The sequence below is a fragment of the Triplophysa dalaica genome, chromosome 1, assembly GCF_015846415.1.
Source record: "Triplophysa dalaica isolate WHDGS20190420 chromosome 1, ASM1584641v1, whole genome shotgun sequence".
Taxonomy (NCBI): Eukaryota; Metazoa; Chordata; class Actinopteri; order Cypriniformes; family Nemacheilidae; genus Triplophysa; species Triplophysa dalaica.
The window spans coordinates 18,007,021-18,024,874 of NC_079542.1; the positions used below are offsets into that span (position 1 = coordinate 18,007,021).

Genomic DNA, 17,854 nt, shown 5'->3' on the forward strand with positions numbered 1-17,854 from the left:
TGTCGTAGGTCCAAAGATGAGGGCTCAAAACGTCCGGCCAATATGGGAATGTTGTGCTATGACTTTTATAAGCGATCAGGCGGGAGGTCTTCAATAGGGGGGCAAAAAAACGTCCCATTGACTTAACATGGCCTCCAACTTTAACGGGTTGTAGTTCCGAGCGAGTTCAAACAACCAATCAGTCTTTCAAGATCATCATGACGCAATGAAGCCACACCCGTAGCAACCATTTTCACAACCTAGCAACAGGTCCCATAGACTCCAAATATAAAAGACCCAGGTGGATCATCTGCAGCACATTGTCGTAGTGACAAGGGGATTGGCTGAATTGACTTGAGTAATCATCCAAGAAGCTTCATTACATTACAAGCAACCAAGCAGGTAAGCCTAGCAACCATTTAGAAATACCTATATCTTTGCATCAGAACATTGTAGAGACATGGGGATTGGTTTGTTTTACTTGTGGCTTGAAGCATCATCAATTGGCATCTGCCATGCCACGGCCCTGGAAACCAAACAGGTTAGCCTAGCAACCTTTTAGCAATACCTATATCTAAGCATCACAACATCGTAGAGACATGGGGATTGGTTTGTTTCACTCATAGCCTAGAGTATGTTTACTGGCAGATGCTAAGCCACGCCCCTAGCAACCAAACAGGTTAGCCTAGCAACCGTTTAGCAACACCTATATCTAAGCATCAGACCATTGCCATGGCGATTGGATAAACTCTTTCTTGCCTTCATGTGTCATCACCCTAGTGAGTGCCCAGTTCCGTGGTTTGCCACGAAGCACCAATTCTCTTCAGAAAATGTATATTTCTAGTTTGTTTAGGTTATGTTTACAAAAAAACATTCAACGAGCGTGTATATACAAGTTGGTTATATAATGAGGGTAAAATGTCCAAAAGTAACTGTTACGCACATTAACAACGTTTTCGACCCCGGATATAAGGCAAATCATCTTATCCACCCACTAGGCCTTGATTGGGGTTGTTTTCTTACAGCACATAAATAGGCCCTGCATAAATACTAAGTTATATTTTAACTACCTTCACCAAAAATAGTTAAAATACAAATTCCATATAGAATGCGCATTTGGATTAAACTGTTTAACGTTACCGTTGAAGCCTACGGCGAGTTTCAGAGCACAACATGTCAACAACAACATGGAATCACCCAAAAAACCTTTTCAATCCTAAAACAAACTAACATCCTTGTATAATAAATATGAATCATAGTTCTGTGTGTGCCATCACGGTTGTGTTTTATCGTGCCGTATGCGCAATACTTGTGACGACTTTGTTGTGTTTGTTTGGTGTGTTCTGTCGTGTTCTATGTTGGGAGCTATTCACCAAAACAACATTATTGTAAGAACAACCTTACTTGGCCGTACGTAAACTTCTTCAAACGTCCAGTATCAGCATATCTCCCTCTATCTCTTTCTCTGTATGTATGTATGTCTGTCTGTGATACGCGCACAAAACTCTCCGCTCGCTCCCGCTGTCGCGTCTCCGATTTCACTTTTTACTGAATTCTTGGATCTGGAGGCTGCGCAGTTTCAAGCATCAGAAAAGTGCGTGTGCATGCAGAACATACAGCAACACAGAGCACTGGAGCAGGATGTGTCGCTGAGGAACAGAAAGAACATTTGCAGTGCAGTCGGAGAAACACATCGTAAAGGCCTGTTTAACTTACCATCTTATTTTTAAAACAGGCACTTCTCAACGGGACCAAAATGGTGTGCTGTAAGTTTCTCAGCTGCAGGCATGTTGTTCTTAAAGTTTTCCTCGTGCAATTTTTTGTTTCCCTGCAAACTTTTGCTGCGCCCTCACCCATCATAAGGTTCCCAGGCGATGATACTTCTCGCACAGACCAAGAAGTGGCATTGGTGAGTGCGCATTAACTTGAAATACTAAAGTCGTCTCCTTATCAGAATTATTGTTTATGTGGCTGATGAATATTAAACATTTAGTGTGTTTTTGTTTGTTTGTTTTGATATTTCTTCCCAACACAATTTTTATGGGCCAAAGTATTTGTTCAGTGTTTTCACTTTTTAATTGATGCACTGTTTGAACCTCTAAACCACAAGATCATAATGTGATGATTTTAGGGAAGTGTGGAATGTGGTGATCATTTCCAGTTAGGTTGCCTTTCTCTTTTTATCGTATTTCTCTGCACCTTTTCTCTTCCACAGCACTATTTGAACAAGTTCTATGGCTGCCCAGAAGACAGGTGTAATCTGATGGTGTTGAAAGACACGCTAAAGAAGATGCAAAAGTTTTTTGCTCTACCAGAAACTGGGGAGATTGACCAGGAGACAGTAGATATCATGAAGAAGCCACGATGTGGAGTTCCTGATGTGGCCAATTACAATTTCTTTCACAGGAAACCCAAGTGGGGGCAGAAGAACGTCACATACAGGTGTGTGGTTACTCCCAAGTTGTGGCATTGTTTGTCAGACATACCTTTTTGACGGCCCATCTAGAGCATGCTGCTGGCTACATTAATTCCATTCTCAGACTGGACATATATATTTTTTTAATGTTTTAGAGGTAATGCTCAATTAGTTGCTTTGGATAAAAGTGCCTTCCAAATCTGTTAAATCCTTTAAAGCTATTGTTTTACGTTACAGAAAGGAACACTTTGTGTATTCCAAGTCAGTAATCTTATTAAAAACAGAGAGCAAAAACAAGATTCATTTTCAAATGTTCCTAGCGGGACGCTCCCCCCCAAAAATATGGAGGTGGAACTTCAAAGGGAACAAAACTGATTAGAGGTTATAAAATGACTGTAGTATCCTGACTGATTTGTTTACTGCAAAGTAAAACTAAACAAGTGTGTTAATTGGTCCACGGGTTATAGAATACTGTATTGTGTTGTATGCTTTAAATATTTATAATAAAATGTTGTAAAAAAGTAAGGACAAACTTGGGAGCTCGAGAAGATTTTCTGGTCTACATGCCCTGGCAGTATTTCCGTTGAGTCATGACCACAAGTATGTTATTTTAAACCGGTAGCCAGTTTTCAGACTGAGTATGCAGATTTATGGAAAAAAATGGCTCAACCTCTGCTTTGCTGCCAACATCAGCTTCGCTCATCTAGAATTCTTGCATAATCACTGAAAACATATAATTTAATATAGACAGTTGAACATAGTACGAACAGCTCTTAGAGATTAACATTCTTGGTTTTACTCAAAACAGATTACATTGAAGTCACCTTCTTGGAGAAAACTACTGGAAATCAGTAAGCTAGGCAACGCACAATAATAGTTAATAACTGTAAAATAAAATATGTACAAAAGCTGAATATATAAGCTAAACTTTGCTTTTAGATGTGCCCCTACGCATGGATGTTACATAACATTATTACGATTTGATCAGGATAAATCAAGAGTTTTTTTGTGTTTTGTGTGCGATACAGATCAGGTGGTCAGTAAACGGCTTGTGTGGTTGGCTTAGACTACTCATGACCCAGGACTCTTGTTAAGTATGTGCCTTGTATCCAGCCTTGCAAAAATATACCTTGGTGAGGGTAAACGGCATACGGCATTTTACATTTTGCTTAACTTCTCAATAAATTAACATCAAAGTAAAGGTGCCTACATTGCTACACTAATGTCCAACTGCTGTAGTGTAGTGCACTTTTGGTTATTTGTTTAGGTTTGCATGGATCTACTAGGATTGATTGTTTCCTGAAATAAACCTTCTTATGGCATGATGTCTGAAAGGATTCAGCTATGTTCCAGTTGGTTTTGGGATGATGACTCCCTTATGGTTGCCATAAGAAATTCTCTTGTAGGTCTTGTGAAACTGCCAAATATGGTTGCAGCCTATGATGTTGCTCCATTTTTGTTCTGCATCAGGGACCATTTCAACCTGCCTTGTAATGCCAGTTCAGGTTTGGATTTGACAATCCTGATTTTGGTTCAGTAGATCATCTTCATTAGGAGAAACCAGAGCATGCTGCACATCAGCAGGTGATCAGTTTCTCTGTACAACTTTATTGTGGTAGGTGTGTGTTATTGCAGAATTGATCACTGATGGTTTCTGGTTTAGGGTGATTGTATTGAGTTAGCTATAATTGTTATACCTTGGCCATCTTGCTTCTGAGAAATGTCACTTTTCTTTTTATGGTATGACAAGAGGAAAAGTAGCATGGGAAATTTGTAATCAGTGGTATTCAAAGGTTTCCGTCTTCTTTTACCAGTTCCGAACTACCAACATCTTGGATCTTACAGAGGTTTCTCATAACTCTTTCAGAAATTATTACATACCCGATGATGAACATTAAGTTTTCTTCCTTTAACAGGATCTTAGGTCACACTCCAGATCTGGATGAAGAAACAATTGATGATGCGTTCTATCGTGCATTTAAAGTCTGGAGTGATGTCACACCCCTAAACTTCCACAGGATCACAGTAGGAGAAGCTGACATCATGATTAACTTTGGCCGAAATGGTAGTTCATTAAATAATTTATATATTTTTCTAATCCATTTCATCCATGTATTGTTCTCGTATCACTATAAGTATGTTCAGAATTATGTCAATTTCAGTCACTCAAAGGATAAATGTGTTATTTTGTCTGTAGAACATGGTGATGGTTACCCATTTGATGGGAAAGATGGTCTGCTGGCTCATGCCTTTGCTCCTGGACCCGGTATTGGAGGAGACTCTCACTTTGATGATGATGAGATGTGGACATTAGGAGAGGGACAAGGTATCATTTCAAATGTATTTCTAGTCGCTTACGTAACAATTTGCTACTAAATATATGCAATACTAAAGAAACATCCTATATGAAAACCATTTAGTAGTTCATCTAAATGAGATGAACTTGTCAGATCTTAACGTGACTTGAAGAAAGCATCTATTCATCAAATGTCATTGAATTTAACTAAAGGTTCTCTCCTTGATTCAGTGGTAAAGGTCAAGTATGGTAATGCCGAAGGGGAATTCTGTAAGTTTCCGTTCTTGTTTATGGGTAAGGAGTACACCAGTTGCACCTCTCAGGGTCGAGATGATGGATTCCTGTGGTGCTCTACCACATACAACTTTGACGATGAAGGAAAATATGGCTTCTGTCCTCATGAGTGTAAGTACCCTTTGTTGTACTGTGGTACGATAAAACATATTTAATATACAATTAGGTGTGGTGGTTAGATGTAGTATGGGAAAGAAATGTTAAAAATGTCATAAATATTTATCTCCTGTGTTGTAGTGCTTTTCACATTGGGTGGAAATGGAGACGGAGCCCCTTGTAAGTTCCCCTTCACATTCCAGGGAGAGAAATATGATAGTTGTACTACCTCAGGCAGGGATGATGGGTACCGCTGGTGTGCCACCACAGAAAACTATGACCAGGATACGTCCTATGGATTCTGTCCAGAGACAGGTAAGTGTCCAATAGCAATTTTTCATTTCACGATAATTGCTATCAGCGTGTCGCACCGGATGCGATCGGCACGACACCGGCTTATTCTTAATGGGCTTTCCTGTCGCATCTCATGAAGTTTGGACAAAATGTAAAATTATAATGCATACACTGCATCCTTTAACGTGTCGTGCTGTGCCGCTTCCTGTGCAGACAAGGTGTAAGACTGTTGTTGTCATTTACAGTATTATTGCAGGATTTTGTTGTATTTAGAATTATAAAAATTGATCCACAAGTGAAAAAAACACATACAACTGAATATGCAAAGTAGATCAAGCATTGGAAACGTGGAAAAATTATCGAGTATTATTGAGTACCGGCAAAATGCAGCTTCCTATTTTAGGAGAATACTTTATTTTTGAGATCAGAAAATAGTTTAACATTTATATGGTTGTGGTTTATTTAATATTAGTAATATTGCGTTGCTTAAACATTTCAGTTGTGTTGTTGGAAAAACAAATGTTGCACAACAGCTGTCTTTAATCAGGCAAGAGGAAAAATGAGTACAAGTTTATTAGTAAGAACACTTCTATGTGAAATATATAATGCCCATTGTGTTTGAATTGCTTCAGATGTGAGGGGGACCAGACCTAAAATGAATAAAAATAAATGCAGGTCACTCACTCTGAATTTACTAATAAGTTTCCAGTAGGCTGGTAAAGTTTCTCTCATTATTAGGAGATATTTTCCATGGCGTTCTGGTTTAAGGAAGCCAAGAGCACAGAAATCCTCATCTGGTTGTAATTTTCTGGGAATCCAGCCCTGTCTTCCTATTTCTGTGTGCTGAATAAAAGTGTCTCTTTGAACAACAACACCAGAGTTGTGCAAGCCATCACTTTACTTTAAAGACAAGCTGAAGCTCACTATTTTAGCCTGACTTTAACAACACAGCTCTGTTACCTTCATTTTGAGACTGGTGAGTCAGAAAGACCTCTCTAATGCCTCTCTTAGCTCCAGTCATTTGGTTTCAAACACTGTGATCTAATAACACTTACAGCAGGTAATATGCGGGTTCACCACTAAATACCAGTGTTAAAGCTTTTGACGTTAGATTGGAGAAACAGATGCACAGACTTCCATATAAACGCAATTTTGACTGTCTTCGTATTCTAGATAGGTTGAGAAGTTATTGTTGTTATTCATTTATTTATTCTGCATAATTTGTATATACACAATATTTCATTATTCGAGCAATGGATCTTGTGCTTTGTTTACATGTTTAGCAGACTTCAATTATTGCCATGTTTGTGTAAATGCGTTTTTCGTTACAGCTATGTCGACTGTTGGAGGTAATTCTGAGGGTGCTCCTTGTGTCTTCCCCTTTAAATTCCTGGGCAACAATTATGATTCCTGCACAACCTCTGGCCGCAGTGATGGAAAGATGTGGTGCGCCGTCACCAAAAGCTTTGATGATGATCGCAAGTGGGGCTTCTGTCCTGACCAAGGTGTTTTTTTTGTGCTTTATTGTTTGTATAATTATTGCTTGCTAAATATACAGTACTTATGGGCTGTGTCCAGCGAGGCATTTGACACGGCTGAAAGCTCCAGGAGCTCGGCTGAAGACGGCAACTTTATTCTGAGAGTGGAAAGTGCAGAGCGCGGTAAAAAACAGCTGCTTTTTCTGTTGGAAACAACTGAAAAAACATGCAGTACGCCGGCAGAAACGCCTTGTTGGACATGGCGCCTTATGGTGTTGCAAAGACACTTTTCCTTCAGCAATTTGTCACAAATGAACAGCATATGTGCCCATGAAATCCGTAGGCCCTATATTTTGCACTCATACCCGGTCTCGTCCCATCTGATTCTATCTGTCTGGCTGTTTGAATTTAACAGTCCATGTCTCTATTTCGCAGGCTATAGTTTATTCCTGGTGGCGGCCCATGAGTTTGGTCATGCTCTGGGTTTGGAACACTCTGAGGACCCTGGTGCTCTCATGGCTCCTATGTACACTTTTACCAAAACCCTAAGGCTGTCTGATGATGATATCAAGGGCATCCAGGAGCTCTACGGTAAGTGTGAAAAAAAAGTACTCTTAAAATGATCATATGTTTAATTTGCTTGGACAAACATAATGTTTACTATATTGTAATGAAAATATTATTCAAGTGAAATATTGATATGCCTGAAGGAAATGATAATTCATGTATTTTATCTCTTTGTGACTTCTATTATTTCTCTCTTTTCAATTTTTTTACAGGTGTACCAACAGACAAACCATTGCCCACTCGCTTGCCACCAGTCACTCCAATGGACATATGTAATGAGAACACCATATTTGATGCTATAGCCCAGATCAGAGGAGAGATTTTCTTTTTCAAAGACAGGTAATTATAGCACAAATCTCACCCAGTTTAAAATGATGTCTTGAATCTAGTGTGATTTTTTTTTTCAACCATTCCCAAATTTAATATAAAATGTCAAATATTAGATTCAAGGCAGAACACAGCACTGGTTTTTCCATGAAATGTCTATGCAAGAATTTCATCAGTCAAACAGAAGTCAAAGTTATTTCTTTCATGCGTTTCCTGGCAGGTCCTCCTCAGTCTATCTGTTTTCAGTGCTTTCAAAACCACATCTTTCTGCGTGCATGCACAGGAAATGACCCCATGGTCATCTTGGGAAAACCTAGTTTATTTGCCATTTAACAAAATAGTACTACAGCTTTTTAATCATTATCGATGACAATAAAGAGACTAAAAAGAGAGTGAGGCTTTAATCAACTCAATAATCTAAGCTATGCTGAAGCCACGTTGTTAGTTTAGAATGCTAATGGTGAAGCCAGCGTACTCGCCATGACCTTGCAGCACAATGGATTGAGCAGGGAAAGTCCACGAACCTCAAAATGAAAATACTTGACCGCAAACATTACTATTTCACAGGGGATTTTTTTGAGCCGTAAATCAAAAAAAAAGATTGCACAAGGGTGGTTTAGTAAGATACTGAATTTGCTGAGTGCTTTGCTGAATGCGGAGCATGAGTACTATATTTAAGTTAAACACTTGCAACATGACTTTAGATGTTTGTACTGAATGTTTTTAAATGATTATTCTTATAGGATATGTAAAACTTAAGCATCAGAAATGTAACATTATTTGTAGAAATCTAACCCATAACCCATAGTCTTGTGCTCTAAATGAAAAACCACATACTTATCCAAATCTTAATGAGCCAGACATAAACTACAGAAAGTGTTGTTTACACGATTGTCTCAGCCGGTAATGAATCACATACGTGGCTCCTTACTGGCCTTTTTCTCTTTCTAAGTTTGTAAGTTAACCTTCTGATATTGTGTGAGTCCCAGAGAAACACTGAATTGAAAAGCACACACATATAGTTTAAGTTATGTGAATTTTAATATCATTTCTGTTACTGTCTATAACACAAACACTGGTCTTTTAACTATCGATGCTCTACTGCTCCTTCTATCATCAGATGGTTGGATCAGCATTGGATTGAGTACAAAACATTGAAAAAGTATAAAGAGAGCTGTCATTGGTTCTTGACAACATGCTCTTGGGTCAGGATCTTTGGAAGGAAAATAAACCACCCACTATCCTACGAACACGTCCGGTATTAAAGCTGACTGCTCTGCGGCTACACTGAGCATCACAGGACCACACACACACCACACACTGAAAGGAGTTTGTCTGGATAGTGCTTTATGGCCTCTAATCTAAACAAATTCCTGAGACATTGGTTTTAAATCAGATCATTTAGATACCATTAATCTGAATAAATTAATTTAGCTAATGATTTTTGACACATTATAGATCCCTCAAATATCACCCACATATAAACTAACATAATGGTGCTGTGCTTCTCAAACCTCCTATTGCCATATTTTGCGATTTAGTTTTTGCTACAGATCATTATTATTAGTCAACCTTTACGTTTGTAACTGGGTTTTGCAAATATCTAACCAAAAATAGTATTTAAAAGTGCACACAGTATTTAGTCATTTAAAAGTAGTGTTTTTTCAATTTTCTGTTTTTTTTACTTTGATTATTGTAATCATTTAAATTATTTGCATACACTTTTAGATTTATGACAAAACTGTCAAACTACCATTCCGAATTACCATAAAATTTTGGTGCATGTCCCTTTAAATGATAATGAGTTTCAGCGAACCCCACCCCCCTTCCGTCCGGCATGTAAAAACAATGGTTTTGCTAAATTATTTTTCATGAATTCCTCTGTTAGTTTTGTCTTAAACGTCTAAAATTATTTGTCTGGAGACTAAATTTTCATTAAAATGAAAATAACCTGCAGTGTTCGCCCCTGTTCATTAGCAAAACAAACAGCTTGCCGCATTTAAACATATTCACGCACAGTTAAACTCCACCTGTCCATCTGCACTTATATACAGTAAGTTTAACACAAGCCTTGAACGTTCTATTTAGCCCATGACTGACTTAGCTCCATTCGCTATCATATGCTAACGTTATCCTCCTATATATACAGTACATCTACATCAATTTAGGCTGTTGATAAATATTACTCAAATCGGCAGTTTTGTCTCGTTCAGGCAGTCTCGATCCCTCTTGAGGAACAACTTTGAAGCTAATCTTACTTGTACTGTCCCAGGTTGAAAAAGCACTCGGGATTGAAGTGATTCTCGAAACAAGCAGGTTTATACTTATGGTTTCTGATGGATTTCCACAAAAATAAAATAAATCCACTTCTCCCTCTTACTAGGTTTGGACTCTGTGCAGCGACTACATTGCATGTTGTCAATGTATTTTAGCCTTGGCGTCACTCACGTACACCGCTGTCACTTGTAAAAACAACAATGGCGAAGCGCGGTGGGTGGAACTGTGTAGAATAAGGGCCGGTAACATTATAATAAAATCCGCTTTGGACTTCACAACCGAAACGAAATCTGAATGGCTCGATGTCTCACATACTTCATATGATGTCACTTTTAAAATTCTAAAGAATTTAGAATGCATGAAACCCTGTGGCACCTCCCCTTTAAAATAATAATTTAACAAAATTTTAGGTTAAAACCACATATGAATCTAAAAGACAAAGTTGGTTTGTATTCAAGTGCATGAACCTCTCTCCATTTTCACTGATAAGTAGTCTCTGGCAGCTGTGAGAAAAATCGTTTCACTCTGGAAATGTCATTACCATAGAATTATGATCATATTACACCATTATTCTGTGAAACTGAGGATCGCTGCACCAGTGAATCTCACTTTTCAATGTGGGCAATATGACTTGAGATCTCAGATATTCACCCAGCTGGATAAATGCTACAGCTGTTAAAGCCATTTCAGAGCGAAGGAAGGATGGATAAAGAGAAAGACCATGTAGAGAGTGCACCCCCAAAAGGTTTATTAAGGTTTTGTTTATTCAGCTGCACCAGAAAGTCTTTATTGTATCTTATCTTTGGCTCATTATAACAAAATACATCTGAGACATTCTGTAAAATGAATTCCTATTATGTCTCATATTGTTTAATTTATGGGACATCTGCAGTCTTCAGATGAACTAAACTAGTGTCTCTTTTCTGTTCTAACGTGTTTTAGAGACGTGTGTGCAGCTAAAGGAATGGAGCTTTGGGGCAAACGATTACAAACTCCTTTCTAACCTGATACTGTGATCTAAAGTTTTACATGTAGGCACAAAGAAATTACTGTTGACAGAGTAGTTCACAGAATACTATAGTCTGCTGAACTACAGTCTTGGAAGTCTATCTTTTTCTGTGAAACTCTTAAGTCGTTAGCCTTTGAAAAATAGGTCAATGGAAAGAGGTCTGGGGTGGTGGGTTTTGTTTCTGTGGTTAATGCTGGGCAGCAGGCAAGTTTGCACATGTCCAACTGGATCTTAACTCCCTCTTCAACCATAACAAGAAACAGCTGCTCAGTGAATCACCTTATTGTGACCAAACCTTTGCTCTCTCTCTCTATCCTACTTTCTTATGTCTCTCTCTATCTCTCTCTCTCTCTCAGAACTCTCTACCCCCTTTATGGTTCTACTCCTCACATATTACACACTTAGCTTTTAGACATTTATTTAAACGGCGAGGGCGTTTTTTAAACGCACACACATCATACTACTTAGTATGTCAAGAGTTTGGTTCCAATAGTTTGGTTCCAAAATGGGATAACGTTTTTTTTTTAATCATGTTTTTTATTATGTTATCATGATTTTATTGTGTTTTATCGTGTTAGTTAGATGTATTTTTTGTTATTATGGCATAAATAAATATAAAAAAAACTCCAGTTTGATTGATATTAATTGAGTAATATTATAGAATGCACAATAAGAAACATAATTTTTGAAAAAGTTTAAAAACAGAGTAATCTAATTTTGGAACCAAACTCTTCTATGCTTTACATGTAATGTTTTATCTTATTTTTTCTCTCTCTTCTGTAACCCATCTTGTTGCAGATTCCTCTTCAGGACGCCTGCTTTCAGAAAGAAGCCCACAGGTCCTATGCTGGTGGCGACATTCTGGAGTGAACTTCCAGAGAAGATTGATGCAGCTTATGAGAATCCGCTGGAGGAGAAAACTGTCTTCTTTGCAGGTGAAGAAGAACATACCCCATAACCCGGACCTAAACTTATCTTACATGCTGTGTTAGTCGTGACATTGCCGTGTAGTAGAGCCCGTTCCAATAGAGGATAAACACATTATAGATAATATATATATCAGATTAAACAAGATTGCATGTCATTGCGAAGGCCCTCTTTTAATTTCATCCATCTATTCTTTGTACTACTTTTTCTATTTAGGGTCTATTCAAGTGCTATTTTAAGCCTACTTTGGTCTAGTTTGAGATTGTCTGTGTATTGTGTGCTTTAAGTGTGTGTCTGTTCCAAACACAGTATTATGAAATATTTTGTAACTGCTTTCTAGGTGATGAGATGTGGGTATATTCGGCCAGTACTCTGGAGCGAGATTATCCCAAGAAGATTTCCACCATGGGTCTTCCCTCAGATTTACAGGGTATTGATGCTGCTTACTCCTTCCACAAGAGCAAAAAGACATACCTGTTTGCTGGGAACAAGTTTTGGAGGTAATCCTTTTTTAGTTTCAGAATTGTATTTAACAACAACTGACATTAAACATAAGGGCCCTATTGTACACCCATCATACACCTTTCTTATTACATAGAGGGAAGCCCAGCAGCACAGAAATATGAAAAAGTCGTAAAACTAGCAAAAGTGGATTGGGACACGCCCTGCTGAGTGCACCTGCTCCCTGCGCTTAGATTGTTAAAATAGAGCCCCTAAGCCCTGTTCTGAACACCAGCGACTAGGGCTGTCACGATTATGAAATTTGGCTGACGATTAATTGTGATTATGGCGATAAATTGTCCGTATTAGGGGTTTGACGATTATGATTATTAATTGGAAATATATTTCATATACATCATATATTTAAGGTTTAGGCTTTTACCTGTCAATAATTCAATTATTTTACTAAATTAAGTAAATTAATCAGGAGTGAATTGAAGCCACCATTAAATGCTATCAGTCATAGAAAAGCTTCTAGTCTGTTCTTTTCTCACTTGCAAGACTACAAAAATTTTTACTTCAATCTTAATGAAATTTTATAGACTGGTTTTCACACTAAGATTAGCTTAATGAATGAATTTTTATGAATGATGCATTTATATAGCGCTCTATTGTGTATTGCTGTACACCCAAAGCGCTTTACAATCATATGTGGGGGTTCTCTGCTAAACCACCACCAGTGTGCAGCATCCAAATGAAATTGCGAATCCGCCATGGCGCGAGTGCATTGGTCTCTTAAAGGGAATGAGAGATGAGATGCCCAGAAAACACCCATTACTCATTAAGAGAATCGGGACAATCCGTTCAGTCCAGCTTAAATAATATTCAATTGTTCTGCTGGTTATTATTTATGGTATACGCTGTATTTTTTGAAGTGATTGTGTTGTGGTGGTACACTTTATAAGTATTACCATGCTTTAGTTACAATATATACACTTAAATATGCAAATATGAAGCCACTGCAGCTCCCCGTAGTGTCTTTTATAGAGATGTTGAGCCCTGCCAGCGACACCCTGCGACAAAACGAGGCTCTGTCATTTATTTCAATGCTAGCCTAGGGACATCCAGCGACACGAGCGACAGTGACCGTTGGCGACAGGAAGTGAGTGTGTCTAGCGACAGGACAAAGTTGAGATATGCTCAATTTAGGCAAATGATGAGCGACTTTCAGAAGGAACTACCAATAGGAGAACAGCAGCGGAGCTCACGTCATCCATCTCTCATCTGTTACTGCAGGGCTTGTTTATAAATGTTTCTAGGACAACCAAATCTAGCAATGCCTTCCAATGACCTCTTAGCAAGAGACAAGTGATGCAATCGCTGGCGGCCTGAGCGGGGCGTATTGCTTTTTTTTTAAAGATCTACCAACATATGTAATTTGTAGAATTTTTTTAGTAATTTTCATATAACTAAACACAGGTAGAGCACAGTTATGCATCAATACGTTATTTTATATTGAAAACATTTAAGGAATTTCAACAGGAATTTGAAAGTTTCAATGAACATTCTCTCATAATCCCTCAAAACGATATTATTGCAAAGAATCAATATTTACAGTTTTGAGCCTTGTTTTTCATAACCTCTGTAATTGGCTCTGGCATGCTGGATATTCGCTTTTGGGCCAAATCCTGACTGATGGAAATCCTTTCTTGCATTATTAGTGCTCTGAGTTAATCACAATTTGTTCTGCTTATCCACTCACTTTTTGAGGGTTGACCACAGGTTCTATATATGGGATTGACGTCTGGGGAGTTTTTTTATTTATCTGGTCACTCGGCATAATAATCTATATACAATGTGAATAAACACCACAACAGTTTAAGTAGAAACTTTTTAAAACACAACATTTATGTCACTGGCAAAAAAAATTGGCCACGACTGTATAAGATTTTTATAGTCATTTTGTCAGTTACATTTACAATTATGCATTTGGCAGACGCTTTTATCCAAAGCGACTTACATTGCATTATCCTATTTGTTGTTCATTGTACAAATACTGGAATTCATTATTTTTTTCCATAACATCTCAGATACAATGAAGGCAAAAAGAAGATGGATCCAGGCTTCCCTAAACTTATTGCTGATTCTTGGAGTTCTATCCCTGATGACCTGGATGCTGCCCTCAGTCTTATTGGTGAAGGTACTGTATGAGGAAAAACTGCTTGGCTTCTGATTTAACATTATCTGTACACCTATGCTAACAGTACACATTTAAAAGTTAATTTTAACACCTAAATTGAGTTTTTATCTGACCCTTTTCCCTTTTTTAGCTCTCACAACTTAAACACTTTAAAAAAAGGGGGCAGTCGTGACCTAATGGTTAGAAACTCATGTAACGTTTATAACCCAAACGTTGCCGGTTTGAACCTCACTACCAGCAGGGATGGTAGGTGGGGGAGGAGTGCATGATCAGCACTCTCCTCCACCTTCAATACCACAGCTGAGGTGAGACCCTTAATCCCCCAACTGCTCCTCGGGCGCTGCAGCAATGGCTGCTCACTTATCTGGGTGTGTGTTTACGGTGTTTGTGTAACTCACTGCTATGTGTGTGCACTTGGATGGGTTTAATGAAGAGCACAAATTCCGAGTATGGAACACCATACTTGGCCTCACATCACATCACTCACTCAACGATATGTGATTTGTTTCGATCACTGTTTGCTGTAGGCCTTAAATGTGAATGTGTGTGTTTAGGGCTGGAGCTTGGTACAGAATTTTTTTGCAGTTAATTTCAACCTAGTTACTGCTAGCATTAGGCCTTCAACACCAAACATCCCAGGAATATAGTTCCCTAGTTTAAGATGCGTTTTTTCCACCAACACCCTCTGATTGCAGAGCACATAAAAACTTATAATGAGAGAATGGTTTTAAAGAATGAGAGGGGTGAAGGACATAACAGCTTTTCGTTTAGGTTTACTGGAATTTACTCGCAGCAGATTTTACAACCACCACATGCCTTTACCCTACTACACATACGCAAATATACAAGTTTACACACACACACACACACACCTCATAGAGGAAGCCTGTGTAGTCTCTGAAAGGTTTCTTTGTGTTTGTTTGTGCGAGTAATTGGGCTGTTTGAAGCTAAGCAAACAGGAAGAGCTTCTCTAGGTTCTAAAAAAGGGCCAACATTTCAAGATTGTAGCACTATACAGCACTTATACTGGATGTTCAATCTCTATATTAAATGTGTTACTTACAGTCTACATAATCATTAAATATTCAAGTCGAATGGGTGTTTTCCCATTTTGATTTTGTTCTTTCTTCTTATGCCGTGTTTTCAGGTTATAGCTACTTCTTCAAAGATTCCCATTATCTGAAAATGGATGACAGCAGTCTGAAAATCGTTAAGGTTGGAGAGATCAAAAGGGACTGGCTACACTGCTGAACGTAAACAGAACATTCAGATCATGGCACTCTGTACTGACCTTCATCATTAGGTAAACAAGGTCAGCGGTACCTTGCCAAATGACATCACTCACATTTACCATTCTGCCCCTCTTGGTTATTCAGAGTTTACTAGGTTATAACCTGTTTTAGCTAACCAGAGAGGTCTGCCGGTTACCTTGACAGTCTGGATCATCTCTGCATGCTAAATATAGGCAAACAGGGCTTTTCGTAATTTTTGTTACGTTTGTTGTTTTATTTCTTGTTCATTTTTAAGTGTGTTTTATGGTTCCTGCCCCTAACAAATGTAACCTACAATATGTGTGTATCTGATTTTAAAGGACTGGTGACATTACCATTTGCATATAAAGGTGGCATTAGTGTCAGTGCGATTTTTGTTTGTTTGTTTGTTTTGTATTAATTTGCACAAAATAAGTCAATCCAAACAGTGTGTTAAAAGCACATTTGTAATATTTTGATACTATAAAAATTATGTTTTACAATGTAGCAAATAAAAAAATGCCTGTGTTTTATAAGAGGACACATTTTTATACACAATAATTGTGCTGTGGAGATAGAGACCAAATAACTGTCAAAGCACATCGTTCTTGTTAGTCTTGTTTCTTCTCTTGATACAGAGAGATTCATGGCACGGGTTGCCTGAAGACTGTATAGGGTTTGTTGCATGATGGACTCATGTCAAGCAAGTATCACGAGAAGACTGATTAATAATCGTTTTTTACTACTTTCTCTCTTTTTGGTAGTTTTGTAATTGACTTATGCAATCTGTTTATATTTGATTGTTATTTCCATATACTTTGTGCACTTTGTCACTATCTGTCTTAAAATAAAGTATAACTATCCTTTTAACTTTCTAGTATTTTTAGAAAGCATGAATGCCAATAACTGTTTGCTGGAAACAAGTTCTGGAGGTTATCTTTTTTTTATTTCAGATTGTATTTTACAACAATGGACATTAATTAATAATAACCCTTTTTAAAACATCTACCAACAAATGTTTTTGGAAAAAGCAAATTCATATTACTAAACACAGAGTGTACAGTTATGCATTAATAAGTTGTTGTATATATAAACCATTTAAGAAATTTCAACAGGAATTGGAAAGATTATTTCCAACATTTATTAAGTTTCAGTGAACTTTCCATATTATCAACATTCTGCTTATATAATAAACACGTGTGATGCCTCTGTGGCTCCATTATAGTATATCCAAAGGATATGGGAAAAAAAGAAAGATGAATTTTAACAGCATTCATTATTCAAGGTTTATTTTTATTTATTAGTGCGCTATATTTCATTGTTAGTTTAGATTTCTTTATAATGCATGAACAAATTTGCATTTTTAAACACTTTTCACAGTTCTTGTTCTACGTAAAAATTGGCTATTAGGCTACCAAGAATAATGGCTCTTTGACTCGCTTTTTGACTCGCTTTAAGGGGATTGACATTTGTGGAGTTGCTTTTATTTAACAATTGCAATAATTGGAAATGGATCTGATCGCTCTGCATAATGATCTATAAACAATGTGAATTAACACAACAACATACGCAGAAACTGTGCAAAACAAAACATTTATCTCACTGGCAATACTTTTGGCCACGACTGTATAAGATCATTTTATAGCAATAGTGTCAGTCCATTGTACTAACACTAAAATGTATGGCTACTTTTAAAACTATTGTTTTAAAAGCATTTATGCTTTCTACAGATAAAGAAAACAACGGATGTTTGATGAACAACATTGATTTCAATCATTACACGCTGCCTCAAGACTTGTTCTAGGCAAACAGCGACACCTAGTTATAATATAATGATATAACAATTTTGCCTATTGGGTTGTTTATGAAGTAAGAACATTTTAGTATTATGGAAAATAATACGTAGAGTTGTGTTTCACTACATTGGTAAAGAGGAACTTTTCCCTTTTGAGAAGATTTTAAAAGCGAGCTCACCACCTGGCTAGAGCGCTAAATAGGATTAT

General features: G+C 37.6%; 1 protein-coding gene and 1 long non-coding RNA gene across 2 annotated transcripts in view; one reads left to right on the forward strand and one right to left on the reverse strand.

Moving 5' to 3' along the window:
- Positions 1–1,513, reverse strand: part of LOC130422625 (uncharacterized) — a 51,065-nt gene extending 49,552 nt beyond the window's left edge. Inside the window, exon 1 of the long non-coding RNA XR_008906910.1 lies at positions 1,384–1,513. This is a non-coding gene — a long non-coding RNA (uncharacterized LOC130422625). The remainder of the gene's footprint in view (positions 1–1,383) is intronic.
- A 66-nt stretch (positions 1,514–1,579) lies between these two features.
- On the forward strand, positions 1,580–16,721 carry mmp2 (matrix metallopeptidase 2). The gene is made up of 13 exons (XM_056749510.1): positions 1,580–1,888; positions 2,195–2,421; positions 4,312–4,460; positions 4,593–4,721; positions 4,923–5,096; positions 5,223–5,396; positions 6,707–6,880; positions 7,289–7,444; positions 7,633–7,759; positions 11,832–11,968; positions 12,301–12,460; positions 14,492–14,601; positions 15,749–16,721. Exons 1-13 carry the CDS (start codon positions 1,736–1,738, stop codon positions 15,850–15,852), a joined length of 1,974 nt encoding a protein of 657 aa, XP_056605488.1. The 5' UTR covers positions 1,580–1,735; the 3' UTR covers positions 15,853–16,721.
- The last annotated feature ends 1,133 nt before the right edge of the window (positions 16,722–17,854 follow it).

Coding starts and splice junctions, on each gene's coding strand:
- mmp2 (XM_056749510.1), top strand. CDS start 1,736: ATGGTGTGCTGTAAGTTTCTCAGCTGCAGGCATGTTGTTCTTAAAGTT. Junction 2,422..4,311: donor CAGAAGAACGTCACATACAG/GTGTGTGGTTAC, acceptor TTCCTTTAACAG/GATCTTAGGTCACACTCCAG. Junction 7,760..11,831: donor ATTTTCTTTTTCAAAGACAG/GTAATTATAGCA, acceptor ATCTTGTTGCAG/ATTCCTCTTCAGGACGCCTG.